The 15,597-nt window shown below is 41.3% G+C and overlaps 1 protein-coding gene across 2 annotated transcripts; it reads right to left on the reverse strand.

Annotated features, from left to right (window-relative positions):
* Nucleotides 1–1,032: 1,032 nt before the first annotated feature.
* On the reverse strand, nt 1,033–15,255 carry LOC131130806 (S-adenosylhomocysteine hydrolase-like protein 1). 2 transcript variants are annotated; one of them, XM_058074821.2, is made up of 17 exons: nt 14,774–15,253; nt 11,935–12,046; nt 10,362–10,499; nt 10,166–10,266; nt 9,980–10,082; nt 9,808–9,902; nt 7,092–7,198; nt 6,900–7,016; nt 6,752–6,815; nt 5,591–5,679; nt 4,806–4,876; nt 4,653–4,747; nt 4,490–4,588; nt 4,348–4,416; nt 3,784–3,862; nt 3,584–3,704; nt 1,033–1,903 (listed from the first exon to the last, which is right to left on the reverse strand). In XM_058074821.2, exons 1-17 carry the CDS (start codon nt 15,008–15,010, stop codon nt 1,897–1,899), a joined length of 1,704 nt encoding a protein of 567 aa, XP_057930804.2. In that variant the 5' UTR covers nt 15,011–15,253; the 3' UTR covers nt 1,033–1,896. The 2 variants fall into 2 exon arrangements, with proteins under 2 accessions (XP_057930804.2, XP_057930805.2); XM_058074822.2 differs by lacking the exon at nt 1,033–1,903 and having other exon boundaries at nt 3,580–3,704; nt 14,774–15,255.
* Nucleotides 15,256–15,597: the final 342 nt, after the last annotated feature.

A 15,597-nucleotide genomic window follows, 5' to 3' on the forward strand; every position in this document is an offset into this window, starting at 1 on the left:
TCTGTCTGCTCAATTTTTCCATACATCCATCCATCGGTTTGATAGATTTTCAATCATGTACTCATCCATTTATCTGTCCCTATGTCCATCCATTTCCACCCCTCCATTTGTCTGTTTATCAGTCCTTTTATGTCCAGTCTTTCCTCCATTAGTTTCTCCACGTCTGTCCATTTATTCATTCATTCATCAACCCAACAAACAAACAAATGCATGGCTGAATGGATACATGCATTCATTTGTCTATCTACTGTATCTGTCCATCCATTCATCCATCCATCCATGCCCATCTAGTCATCCAGAGTGATAGTCGAATGATTATGTCTGTTGTTCCCACTGTCATTCCTTGTTCTTTCAATCCATCCATCCATCTGTCCACCATACATGTAGCCATTTGTCCATCCATGTATCTGTCTGTCCACCGCCCAACCAACTCGTCAATGGAAAGACTGATGATGATTGATTTGTCCTCTTTTGGTCCAAGCAATATAATCATCCATTTGTTCGTCCCTCCATTTGGCCATCTACCCTTCCCTCTGTTTGACCATTTATCTGTCCTCAACCAGTCCATGCATCCATTCACCCATACATATGTCTTCTCTTTTTATGTCCATTGGTCCACCACCCCACAACTATGTCATGGGTTGTTGACTTATCGAACATTCATCCATTCATTTGTCCATCTATCCATTCCTTTCAAGGTCCTTGCATCCATCTGTACATCCCTCCATTTATCTACACAAAGTTCCATTCATCCACTCATACCTCCATCTGTCCATGTCTTAGTTTGTATGGCCATCCATGCATCCATTCATTGTCCATGCATTGTCATTAAAGCGTGTGTCAATGGAGGGCCAAGACATTCCAGGTTTTCCCTCCAATCGATCAGTCCGGCAGGTGATTTGATTGATGATCCTTTCCTCAAATTGAATGAGTTGTTGATCATTAAATTCACCTGTTTTAGTGACACCTGCAGTGACTCCGCCTCCATGGTACCAAGTTTGACACCCCTGCACTACACGGACCTTGGTCTATTCAACATGGCTGACTTGCAGGGGTTGGGAGGTCAAGTGAGGACATGGAGGAGGAGACGGACTGCTGACAGCTGGTAGTGGTGATTAGACATGTAGTGATGCTGGGAGGAGGGGCATCATCAAAGCTCTTTAAGGAGAATCCCTCCATAGGGACGAGACGACAAGGACACACACACACATGCTGAATCCTGATACTGCCTGGTTGCTAAAAGAGAATATAGTCTCCAATGCCCATCTGTCTTTGTGCTTTACTAACCAGTGGATTACCAAGTGGACACACGCACACACACACAAGCAAGAGAATAAGTCCTCAAAGTTGAGTGGCTGTAGACGGTAAAGCAGTAATGACCCTTTTCATCTGTATTAATGTATATTATGTATTTCATATTAAACCTTCTGACCACATGTGACTCAAAAATAACCTAAACAACCGTTACAGAGAGACACAGTCACACACTGTGGATTACAGTAATCCAGGAATAGTGTGGTATTTTTAGGCATTCATTATCACACACACAGGATTGGACAATGGTGACATCATTGTGTTGACGTCCTGTCATTATGACATCATGTCTACCAGTTGTTATAAATGTCAATATGGTACTTTTCTTGTTCTGACTAAATTTCACCTTTCAGAAGTAGAAAAATGTACTTCATTTTGTCACATTGTTGTGTCTATCTAATGAGTAAAAAAAAAAAACTCTCTTACATCTCTATGAGGGCATCATATTAAAAAATACAGCAAAACTGTTGCTGGAAACAAACAAACCCGACTTACAGTTAAAGTTAGGTAGCAGTCAATGGTTACGCTATTAAAACAGGCAGTTTTGAACATCTGAAGATCTTCAGTTTGATGTCCAGTAAGTCAGTACCTGCATCGAAATAACTTTTTAGTAAGATATAAGTAGTATAATTCATGTACTACAGTGAAGAAAATAAGTATTTGAACACCCTGCTATTTTGCTATTTCTCCCACTTAGAAATCATGGAGGGGTCTGAAATTTTCATCGTAGGTGCATGTCCACTGTGAGAGAGATAAACTAAAAAGAAAAATCCAGAAATCACAATGCATGATTTTTTAACAATTTATTTGTGTGATACAGCTGCAAATAAGTATTTGAACACCTGTGTATCATCTAGAATTCTGACCCTGAAAGACCTGTTAGTCTGCCCATTAGAAGTCCACCTGCACTCCATGTATCATCCTGAATCAGATGCACCTGTTTGAGGTCGTTAGCTGCATAAAGACACCTGTCCACCCCATACAATCAGTAAGACTTTAACTTGTAACATGGCGAAGACCAAAGAGCTGTCCAAAGACACCAGAGACAAAATTGTACACCTCCACAAGGCTGGAAAGGGCTACGGAGCAATTACCAAGCAGCTTGGTGAAAAAAGGTCCACTGTTGGAGCTATCATTAGAAAATGGAAGAAGCTAAACATGACGGTCAATCTCAATCGGAGTGGAGCCCCATGCAAGATATCACCTCGTGGGGTCTCAATGATTCTAAGAAAGGTGAGGAATCAGCCCAGAACTACACGACAGGACTTGGTCAATGACCTGAAAAGAGCTGGGACCACCGTTTCCAAGGTTACTGTAGGTAATACACTAAGACGTCATGATGTGAAATCATGCATGGCACGAAAGGTTCCCCTGCTTAAACCAGCACATGTCAAGGCCCGTCTTAAGTTTGCATATGACCATTTGGATGATACAGAGGAGTCATGGGAGAAAGTTTTATGGTCAGATGAGACCAAAATAGAACTTTTTGGTCATAATTCCAATAAGCGTGTTTGGAGGAAGAAGAATGAAGAGTACAATCCGAAGAACACCATCCCTACTGTGAAGCATGGGGGTGGTAGCATCATGCTTTGGGGGTGTTTTTCTGCACATGGGACAGGACGAGTGCACTGCATTAAAGAGAGGATGACTGGGGCCGTGTATTGTGAGATTTTGGGGAACAACCTCCTTCCCTCTGTCAGAGCATTGAAGATGGGTCGTGGCTGGGTCTTCCAACACGACAACGACCCGAAGCACACAGCCAGGAAAACCAAGGAGTGGCTCCGTAAGAAGCATATCAAGGTTCTAGCATGGCCCAGCCAGTCTCCAGACCTGAACCCAATCGAAAATCTTTGGAGGGAGCTCAAACTCCGTGTTTCTCAGCGACAGCCCAGAAACCTGACTGATCTAGAGAAGATCTGTGTGGAGGAGTGGGCCAAGATCCCTCCTGCAGTGTGTGCAAACCTGGTGAAAAACTACAGGAAACGTTTGACCTCTGTAATAGCAAACAAAGGCTACTGTACCAAATATTAACATTCATTTTCTCAGGTGTTCAAATACTTATTTGCAGCTGTATCACACAAATAAATTGTTAAAAAATCATGCATTGTGATTTCTGGATTTTTCTTTTTAGTTTATCTCTCTCACAGTGGACATGCACCTACGATGAAAATTTCAGACCCCTCCATGATTTCTAAGTGGGAGAAATAGCAAAATAGCAGGGTGTTCAAATACTTATTTTCTTCACTGTATGTGTGTGTAAAAGTGTCACCTATAATAGTTAGGCTTGAAGGGTCCATGCTTGCTGATGCCCAAATATTTGGCCTGCTCGCTGGTCAGCTCTGTGAGATGGGCGTCAAAGCTAGGAAGGTGAAGACTGGCCACGTATTCATCTGAAAAATTATATGTGTGGCGTAAATACAGAAAAAAAGCAAGAAGCGTAGTTCTTCATATGAGGGGACAGAAACTTGCCCATTTTCTTTGGAAGCAGGTAGACGTCTTTTTTGTAACGTCCCTCTGGAGCGTTGAAGAGCTCTATGAGGGCCAGGGCCTGGATAAATAAATGGGACAGTGGAATAACTAAATGGATAAAAGTATTAGATTCGATTAGATTAGATTCAACTTTATTGTTATTGCTCATGTCACTGGTACAGGGCAACAAAATGCAGTTAGCATCCAACCAGAAGTGCAATTTTATAAGTACCTTAGTAGTAAGTAAATGTAGAAAAATGGACAGATCTACAAACTATAACAGGCTATGACTATAATACAGTGAGGATATGTACAGGGATATAAATGACTGTAATATGGCTATTGCAGATTATACAGATTATAAACAGTATGTACAGTATGGATGTGACAATATATAATAACAGTAGTATGTACAGTATTGCAATGGAGTGACTAGAGTATGGCTATTGCAGATTATATAAATTATAAACAGTATGATCTGTGAATGCAACAAGATATAACAGTAATATGTACAATTGAGACACAGCTAATAGTAGTGTAACAATGCGTGTGTGTTGTTTCTACCTGAGTCGCGGCAGTGATAGAAAGGACAAATGTTGGAACAGTGGAGCAGCTCAAATTCAGCAAACGACCCTGAAAAGAAAAAGAAAGTCCTTTCTGAAGAATGCGTCTCCCATAAAAATTTGGTGCCTTTTTTAATTGTCACCTCAGCCAGCAACACTATTCTTCTCCCATCTGGCCATATGATGTGGTCCACCTGAGGCCTGACCCGCTCCCACCTCAGCTCGGCAGTCCGAAGACTCACCTGAAAATCAACAATTTATAATTTCCACAAAAGAAACAATACACACAAAGATGAATATTAATACCAAATCTATTTCGGTGTTGGAGTGTCCCATGTTACATACGATGCAACCGTTCTTCATTCTGTCCATATGTTCCCTCACCACCACATTTTTATTACCTGAAGAACAAAAGCATATGTAGCATAGGTGTTATCGTGGTTGTGTGCATGCACGTACCTGTGCAGGTGATGACCATGTCAACATGTCGGACCACCTCACTCAGTTGGATCACTCTGAAGCCATCCATGCTGCAAAAACGGCAGCGACGGAGACCATGATCATATAGATAATAGATAGATAGATAGATAGATAGATAGATAGATAGAGAGAGAGAGAGAGAGAGAGAGAGAGAGAGAGAGAGGGATGGGTGGGTGGGTGGGTGGGTTGGTTGGTTGGTTGGTTGGATGGATGGATGGATAGGTAGGTAGGTAGCTAGGTAGGTAGGTAGGTAGGTAGGTAGTTGGATGGATGGATAGATAGCTAGCTAGATAGCTAGCTAGCTAGATAGATAGATAGATAGATAGATAGAGAGAGAGAGAGAGAGAGAGAGGGATGGATGGATGGATGGATGGATGGATGGGTGGATGGGTGGGTGGGTGGTTGGTTGGTTGGTTGGATGGATAGGTAGGTAGGTAGCTAGGTAGGTAGGTAGGTAGGTAGGTAGTTGGATGGATGGATAGATAGCTAGCTAGATAGCTAGCTAGATAGCTAGCTAGATAGATAGATAGCTAGCTAGCTAGCTAGATAGCTAGCTAGATAGCTAGCTAGATAGATAGCTAGCTAGCTAGCTAGCTAGCTAGATAGATAGATAGATAGATAGATAGATAGATAGATAGATAGATAGATAGATAGATAGATAGATAGATAGATAGATAGATAGACAGACAGATAGAAAGACAGATAGAAAGACAGATAGAAAGACAGATAGACAATTGATGGTGTTTTTTTTCTGGTGTTCTTACCAGGCCTGCAGAGCACAGATAGGATCCACTTCTGTAACATACACAACAGCTCCCATTGATTTGAGTGCAGCACAGCAGCCTTTACCAACCTGTAATGCCAAAGAAGGTACTTCATTTACCTTCAACAGTTACTTATTATATTAGTATTATAGCTATAGCAGCGTTTTTAAACTTTTTTTAAGCCGCGTTTTTTACATTGGAAAAATCTTGCGGCACAACCTAACCAAAAATGTGACAAAATGTCACCACGAACTCTCACGTGCATCACGAAGTCTTATTATTGCAGGAACGAGGCAATCAGCTACGTGTTGCCACACGGACGAATATTACATTGCTCTGCCAGTCTTTACACCACGGACACTTGACAATGACATAATATTTACAGAAAATTATAAATAAATGTTAAATTATTATTTATTTATTGGATAATTCCTCACGGTACACCTGACGATTTCTCACGGCAGTACTTCTCAAAGTGAAGTGTCGGTGGGCTGTAAGAGGCAGGGGGTTCACTGTCTTTATTCATGTTTGTACAATACACAATCTCCCCTCTAGATGGCAGTAGTGCTCAAAAGGCCGGCTATTTGACCGAGTAGAAGTACAATGAACACCTTACAAAGCTGATGGAGGAGGAGAGAGAAGTTTCTGACAGGAATGAAAAGAAAAACGACGTCAGATGCAAGGAAAGGAAGTGACGATAACCGGAATAAAAAAGGCCAGGAAAGACGACAAAGAATGTATCCCCTTGAGTTACCATGAATACGGTAGGAAATGAAGATGAAACGCTACCACTGCTCTAGGGAGACATTACATGAGCGTGTGTATGTCGTCATGTTTTTTATATAATAGGGGACCTTTCATTCATTCATTCATTCATTCACCATTACTGAACCATGAGCTGAGGTCAGAGTTTAGACCTTATTTTCTATATTCTTCTTTGTAGAACTATCCTACTGATTTTCAATCTGGTGCAAGATGGCCGCGGTGTCCTGGCTTTTATTCATTTTGATAAAGTCGAAGTTCATTTCAGAGCATATGTCTCTTCCCTACTGCTTTCAATTTCCAGGAAGTTTTGCTTCGTGTCAGAACAAGAAACCTAGTGATTTTATTCATGTTATGAAATTGTAGTATCTGTGGGGATCAAATCTCCTGTTTACTGACCTCACCGTAGCCACACACCAACACTTGTTTGCCACCAAACATGACGTCTGTGGTTCTTTTCAACCTGAAAGCAACACAGTCAGCGTGTGTATCTGCGGGTGTGTGTGTGTGTGTGTGTGTGTGTGTGTGTGTGTCAATATGCGCTCACCCGTCCAATATGGACTCCTTACAGCAGTACAAGCTGTCAAACTTCTGCTTGGTCACAGAGTCATTGACGTTCATGGCCGGAACACACAACTTACTGGCTTTAGAGAGCTGGTACAGACTGCCACAAAAATGGAGGTGTGTTTAATGGTAGTAATGCTGAATTTTAGTGGGAAAAGCTTTGAGTAGAACTAACCGATAAACCCCCGTAACGCTTTCCTCCACAATGCCTCGTATCTTCTTGAACTGGCTCGGGTACTTTTTGTAAATCCAATGGGTCAGGTCGCCACCATCATCCAGAATCTGACACAAAATTACAACATACTTCTTTTAATACAATTTTTAAAATCTTACATTTTTTTTATTTTGTAGAACACAAGGAACCAAATCACCCCTAAAATATTTAAAAGTCTGATTCTAACTCACACCTAGCATTTCTGACCTGCTTGGCTTGGTAATGTTTAGTGACATAGGACGGCGACTAGGACGCGGTACAAATTAGGGGATTGGAAATGAAGGAAGAAAATAATGAATTGAATAAAACTGAGATTGCACAAAATATAAATATAAAATTCATGAAATAATGCCATTTACTGAAGTTAAAGGGATAGTTCCGATTTTTTGATATGAAGTTGCATGACATTCCCATCAGCAGTGAAGTGCATCATCAGTGATTTACCCCCACTTCACCCCATTCTGGTTGTCAGTGTTGAAGAAAGTAGTTCCGGTTAGTGTGTTGGGGTCACTTACGTGCTTCTCAATATGAGAATAAAATTCTCAACAATATGCATTCAAAAGAGTCCACAAAAAAGTCTGACCCCACAATCGCTCTGTGTTATTTTCTCTCTGTTCGTATCACCCTGCGCTGCTGCTAGCTAGCTTTCCACTGTTGCATACATTGCCATCACCTGTTTACTCACAGTGTTTACTGCTGGGAAACTTAAAAGTAAACATGTCTGAAATGAAACAAGTGATGATGACATAATTTTAGCAAAAGGCCAAAGGGATACCCGCAAATTCATTTTTTTCCATCTTATTTTAGACATCTGTGTCAGTTGTTTTTAGAAACTCACATACAGCTAACATATTGTGACTGGAAGCATACACGGAGAAACGTGGAGACGATCCACACTTCTACATAGCTGACAATAATACCTTGTAATAATAATAATAACAGTCATCATATAATGTTATGTTAAGTAGTGGCTACACTGGTAATATGACATTTGGTGATTTGCTGCTGATGGGAAAACGATGGCATACATATATAGGACGATTCAGATACATTCTGTTGTTATAGCTCAGCTAATTAAAAGGCTGCATCATTTTTGTAGATTACATTTTGACAATATCGTCATCCGCGCATTGCAAACCTTACCCTCCGATCAGGAAATAACAGAAAATTTCAAGTGTTGACCATTTTTTAATCAACACACACAACTCACTACAGTCCTTGACAGTGTACACTATTTACATGTAAAAATATAAATTGCAAAAATGTGGCAGGGTAAGGGTAAGGGTTTGTGGGGATCTCGTAGCGAGGGGAGAATGATCCACCTCATCACCATTGTTTTCTGACAAGTAAACCAACCAGACGGAACTACTTTCCTCAACATTGAAAAGCGACCAGAACTCAGCCCACCGGACGAAGTGGGGAGAAATTTACTTGGTTGGTCCACTACACTGGGAATGAGGATGTCGTACAACTTCAACTATATCTTTAAAACAAAATGGAATAATGAATAAAAAAAAACAATACACATTTGAATGACATATTATAAAATTTGATTGTATGAAATGAATATACATACAATATAATAAAATATAAGCAAGGTTTCTGATGTTAAAACAAATAAGAAAATAATGGTAATAATAAACACATTTTAGAATGAAATCATTTGAAATTCGATGGTACGCAATGAGTATAATATATACCTATATTATACAAAATAATGTATTATTAAATTTATTGGAAGGGGGCTGCACGATGGATGAGTGATAAGCGCACAGGCTGCACAGCTAGGAGACCCGAGTTCGATTCCACCCTCCTGTGTGGAGTTTGTATGTTCTCCCTGTGCATGCGTGGGTTTTCTCCGGGTACTCCGGGTACATGTTAGGTTAATTGGTGACTCCAAATTGTCCATAGGTATGAATGTGAGTGTGAATGGTTGTTTGTCTATATGTGCCCTGTGATTGGCTGGCAACCAGTCCAGGGTGTACCCCGCCTCTCGCCCGAAGACAGCTGGAATAGGCTCCAGCACGCCCGCAACCCTCATTGAGGATAAGCGGTAGAAAATGAATTAATTTATTGAAAGGAGTAAAAAAAAAAAAGATCTTGAGTCGCGGGTGTATGCTGGAGCCTATTCAAGCTGAGAGCGGTAAACCCTGGACTGGTCGCCAGCTACAATGTAAGTGATAGATACTGACAACATTCCTATTAAAATAATGTCAATGTCATTCATTCATTCATTCATTTTCTACCGCTTTTTCCTCATGAGGGTCGCGGGGGTGCTGGAGCCTATCCCAGCTGTCTTTGGGTGAGAGGCGGGGTGCACCCTGGACTGGTCGCCAGCCAATCACAGGGCACATATAGACAAACAACCATTCACACTCACATTCATACCTATGGACAATTTGGAGTCGCCAATTAACCTAGCATGTTTTTGGAATGTGGGAGGAAATCGGAGTACCCGGAGAAAACCCACGCATGCACGGGGAGAACATGCAAACTCCACACAGAGATGGCCGAGGATGGAATTGAACCCTGGTCTCCTAGCTGTGTGCGCGTTAACCACTCGACCGCCGTGCCGCCCATGTCATTGTCATGTCATTGTAATATACTGTATGCTAGGCCAGGAGTAGGCAAAACTGTCAAATATCTAAAAGACACCTTCTCACGTAATTTGTAGTACCATGTTGGGTTGCCAGATGTCAGCTCCCACGCAGCGGTCGATGCACCACCAGAAGTCGTCCTCCGTCTCCCCCTTCCATGCAAACACACAGGTACCTGAAGTAGGAGGATTGGACATACGTAATTAGATAATGAGGAAGCTAACTAAAAAGAGCCTTCACGTTGTCTCGTACCTCCCTCAGCCAGAGCTGCAGCCACAGCATTCTGAGTGGAGAAGATGTTGCAGGCTGCCCAGCGACACCGAGCTCCCAACACAGACAGAGTCTCAATAAGAACCTAGAACACACACACACAGATCCTTATGATGTGCCATATGTTGCCATATGTTGCTATATGTTAATGATGTGTGTTGTACTGACTGCAGTCTGTGCAGTAATGTGTGTACATCCGACCACGTTGGCTCCAGCCAGAGGTTTCTCGCCTCCTGCCCTCTTTCTCAAAACCATCATTGCATGCATCTCTAAGAACAAGCACATGAGAGTTTGACGTACACATGACTTGTATAAGTACCGTATATCTGCGTTGTGTGTTTCAATGTGTGTGTGTGCAGCGCACCTTGCTCTGCAATGTGAATCTCTCGGCGTCCAAAATCAGCTTGTTTGATGTTTTTAATGCAAAAGTCAGAGGTGCCCTTGGATGTCTTCTGGACCTTGTTCCTAGGAGTGGAGCCATCCTCGGAGCAGTCACTGCCCACTGCAGCACAGAAGCAATGCTCCAATTAACACCTTTGTTCCATTCACTCTCCTAAAGCAGTGGTTCCCAAATTGGGGTACTCTGTTCCCCCAAAGGTACGTCAATTGCCATAGGGAGTATGTGAATAAAAATGAAATTAGCGCTGAACACTCAAAATTACGAGTGCACCTGAATGCCTCGCAGTGCAAGGAGACCAGCAGCAGCAAGGTGTTCCTTGCTCTATGTGTATCATATCAACAAGTAAGTAATTTTGGATGATTAAGAGTGTTTGATCTTTGCGTTCATATTGGTGTTCCAATTTACCCTGTCACTGTGAGTGGAGATTTGAAAATGAGGCTTTATTGATGGTTGTATGTATTTTGAATACTATATAGAAGGTAGTAGTGGTACTTGTAGATTTGGGACATTGTGGTATTATTCCAATCCAACTGCTGTCAGTGCTGCTCAAGATTTTTCTAAAATTGTGCATTCAGGTGTATCACGTAACTATGGGACACAAGTTGCCGCTGCATTCAGAGACACTTGTAAATCCCAGCAAACACACCCACACATGCACATTGCTTCCCAAAGTAGGTGATATTTACAAAATCAATCACTTGTCAAGAATAAATCAACAATAAGACTATGTTACTAAATGTTCTACCTTTAAGAGACATCAATGTTAAACAAATCTTTGGACGGATGCTGCTTTTTATCATGATTGCTATAGACTCATCAATTTGGTATGAAAGGAATATGCAGACTTAAACCATGGCCATTATGAGTGGACAAAAAGTGAATCATTAATTAATTAATTAATTAATTAATTACATGGAATAAAAGATATGTAGAATCATTTATAAGCGATCATGTCAAACTTTATCTTAATATCACCATGCAAAAAACAAATTTTTCACCCGGAATTACCATAAAATGAATGAACAGATTAATTATGTTTAATATTTGAATTAATTAATTTAATTAATTAGTTAATTTGCATAACAAAGTTGATGTTTTTTAAGTGTACAGGAGTAAGGGGGAACGTGACTTCAGCCAAATGTGACTGTGAAAAGTTTGGTAAGCACTGCACTAAAGTATCCTGTGTGGTTAGCATCCAGCTGTTTTATCTACCGCAGAGTGCGCTTTAAAATATTGGCAGCCGTTGGTGTGAAACTCATAAGTGTTATCTTTGCTTCTTCCTGCTCCTTTTCTTTGCTTCTTCCTGCTCCTTTTCAGACATGTGTAGTAATGAGGTGTTGTGTGTGTGCAAGTATGTATATGTATAGATATATATATATATAAATAGATATTGTAAGTGTATTGTAAGTGTATATGTGAGAAAGAATAATGTAACAGTATGCATGTCTGAAATAAATTAAGAAGAAGATGTGTTACATTTAGCGTACTGTTTACAATTAACTCATCATATGACATTGTTTTTTTTTTATTTACACACTTGAGCTGTTGCTGTCAGTGGATGACTGCGAGATGGACCGTGACAGCGTGCGCGGGACAGCCTTTATGGGTCGCTTGTTGAATTCTTGCTTCTGCTCAGACAGTTGTATTTGCTGTGGAATCAAAACAGGAAAGGTTATGGTGAGAATTTGGATAAAAGTACATATACACAACTTCTTTTTTTACACTATTTTGCCAGCTTGAGTCACTGTTAGCTGAAATTGGTACTATCCCTTCATGTCCACTCATTTTGTCAGAGATTTCCGAGTATGTCTCTCTGAATTCTGCCGACCGGCCCTGTCCTTTCTCTTTTCCCCATAAACATCCACCATCATTCATTCATTCATTTTCTACCGCTTTTTCCTCACAAGGGTCGCGGGGATGCTGGAGCCTATCCCAGCTGGGGGTACACCCTGGACTGGTCGCCAGCCAATCACAGGGCACATATAGACAAACAACCATTCACACTCACATTTATACCTATGGACAATTTGGAGTCACCAATTAACCTAGCATGTTTTTGGAATGTGGGAGGAAACCGGAGAAAACCCATGCATGCACGGGGAGAACATGCAAACTCCACACAGAGATGGCCGAGGGTGGAATTGAACCCTGGTCTCCTAGCAGTGAGGTCTGCGCGCTAACCACACGACCGCCATGCCGCCCCTCCTCATAATTTTAAAGAATTTATGTTGCTGTATTGGATTTGTTTATCCTGCTATTCATCTACTTAACTAAATGACCTCAGCTATCCAATACTGTCACAATATCAACTTGATTTCAAGCCAGCAGTGTAGATGAAGTGCAGTTAGACACAAATGTTCTTCCTTGGTAATGATTACTTGTGCAGTTGCATGAGTACGGCTTCTGAATTTGGTGGTGCTTAAGTCAGGGAGTGCGCTTAATGTTTAACACCAGTGGTGGACGTGAACTTAATGATCACATCTCTAACAGGGCTGAGAATTCTACATGTAAAGGTGAAAGTTCTAAGGAAGCAGGTCAATCGTTGATTTTTTGAGTCGCTTACACTGATTTGGATTAAAGCACAAGAACAGAACATTTATATTTTCACTATAGAAGTTTAAAAAAAAAAGTGGAATTAATTTGATTTGGAGATGTGAAAGGCAACACCGCTACCTTGATGCAGATGGAGTGCACTGCCGTCTGGTCCTTGTTGGTTTTAGTAGTCATGTTGACTAGATTGTAGGCTTTCTTCATGATGTCGCAGTGACCTTGCAGAGCTGCTGTTTGCACCGTTGCTACTTTTTTGAAGTGCAGCACAGTGGCTGGCACCGATGCACAAAAGCCACCTGCAGCCACGCCTCACCCTCACCACACAGGTGGAGGGGACAGACTACTAAAAGGACTCTTTGTACAGGAAGCTAAATGGAGGGAGTGATGGTATAGATTTATGAGGGTGCTCTCAGGCTTGAGTAAGGTAGTCCGTCAGAGGTCACAATAGGACGACATAATCTAATGAGCTCCAATACAAGAAAAATGCTGTCTTTACAAAAGTAATTATATAAGTTTAAATGCTATATCTATTTAAATGTGAACAAACATTATTTGCGATCATGCTGAAAGCTTCTTTTTTTTTTCAAATTACTGTATTTTCCGGACTATAAGTCGGTCCGGAGTATCACAAGACCAGTCATAATGGTTTAAAGTAGCAAAAGTAACGTAACCATGCAATTCTATTGACACAAGCCATGTACAATACTTATCCTCACGAGGTTTGCGGGGGTGCTGGAGTCTATCCCAGCTGTCTTCAGGCACCCTGGACTGGTCGCCAGCCAATCACAGGGCACATATAGACAAACAACCATTCACACTCACATTCATACCTATGGACAATTTGGAGTCACCAATTAACATAGCATGTTTTGGTGGTCGAGTGGTTAGCTTGCAGACCTCACAGCTAGGAGACCAGGGTTCAATTCCACCCTCGGCCATCTCTGTGTGGAGTTTGCATGTTCTCCTCGTGCATGCGTGGGTTTTCTCCGGGTACTCCGGTTTCCTCCCACATTCCAAAAACATGCTAGGTTAATTGGTCCATAGGTACGTATGAATGTGAGTGTGAATGGTTGTTTGTCTATGTGCCCTGTGATTGGCTGGCGACCAGTCCAGGGTGTACCCCGCCTCTCACCCGAAGACAGCTGGGATAGGCTCCAGCACCCCCACGACCCTCGTGAGGAAAAAGCGGTAGAAAATGAATGAATGTTTTTGGAATGTGGGAGGAAACCGAAGGGAGAACATGCAAACTCCACACAGAAGGGTGGAATCGAACTCGGGTCTCCTAGCTACAATACCTATATTTTAAGTTTATTTATAATGATAGAACATTTATATAATAGATGCCATATTTCAAGATAATCTGACTCAGTATTATCTTATTTAAGTTAATGCATTTTTCCCTCTATATCACCATAGCTTATGTATACCACTCTTTGTGAGGTGGACTATCAATTATTTTTTTGAATATCGATTACTGTTTTTGTTATAAAAATCTGTTTTTAAAATATGTTTTCTAATATTTCATCTGCATAAATTAATAAAATGTTGTAGCAATCAACTTGGGAATGCAAGAAAATTGTCCAAATACATTTCCTGGCTGCAGCTACAGCTGCATATTATAAAGGCACAAGCAGTATGTTGCCATGCTGAGAGCAACAAATAATACAATTCATGATACATCTCTTGTTCAATCCCCTTGTTGCTCTTTCCTGCTGTGTGGTCAAACATTGAGTCGTGTACGCTGACACATTTACAGGTCAACTAAATGCAGACTCACAAGTCTATGTGCATACATTCCATGTTACTTCATCATGTCCTCTGCTTACCATGTCAGTCTTGAGAGCCTCTGTGACCCCCTCCTTTGTCCCGTCCCGACTCTGATGGGGGCTCCACCTGCTCTCGGCCGCCTTCAGCATTTTTAGCAGGTTAGGGCTGGTCTTCGCTGCCTGTTCTTTGGAGCTTTCACATGTATCTTCTCTGTCATCCTTTGCTGGTGCTTGAGGCCCAACACCAGGCATGGCCTCCTCCCCGGAGGCTCCTTTCAGCTGCTTTTCCTCTGCCATGACTCCGCTTTGCAGTGAAGTGAGTGAAGTCTCAATTGGAACAGAAAGCAAGCACCCTCATATGTCCCTCGAGGGGTGTTTTGACTCTAAACATTAGTTCCCTTTGGCCAAATGTACAGCAAAGTCGCAGATAATTAGTGCAGGTTTCATTGTGTACACGGTAAACGGTTCTTGTTGAAATAAATCTAAATTTAATCCACTTTTATCCGGCCAAGTGACACATATGGGGATGCAAACATGCCAAAACTCCTTTGTCATAAATTCCATGATGCCAAGACAAACGGCACTCAAAGGCATTTATACTTGCAGAGCCCCCCCCCCCTCCCAACACACACATTTTTTTCTTTTTTGTGTTGACAACAGCACAGCCTAATGAGAACACAATCATATGCAAGGTTACATTATAAACAAACAGTCATGGTGCCATGTTTACATTAAACCCCAGCAGCATTGGTTCCACTAATTCTCTTTTACGTAGCAACAGCAGAAGCATTTGGCATTTAGACAATGTCATGTCTTTTTAAAAACAATTCCATTCATTTTACATTTACAATCTAACAAAAGATCAGAGTTTGTATCTCTTTTGG

Source organism: Doryrhamphus excisus, linkage group LG1 (genome assembly GCF_037039965.1).
Source record: "Doryrhamphus excisus strain RoL-2023G ecotype Guam linkage group LG1, RoL_Dexc_Guam_v1.1, whole genome shotgun sequence".
Classification (NCBI taxonomy): Eukaryota; Metazoa; Chordata; class Actinopteri; order Syngnathiformes; family Syngnathidae; genus Doryrhamphus; species Doryrhamphus excisus.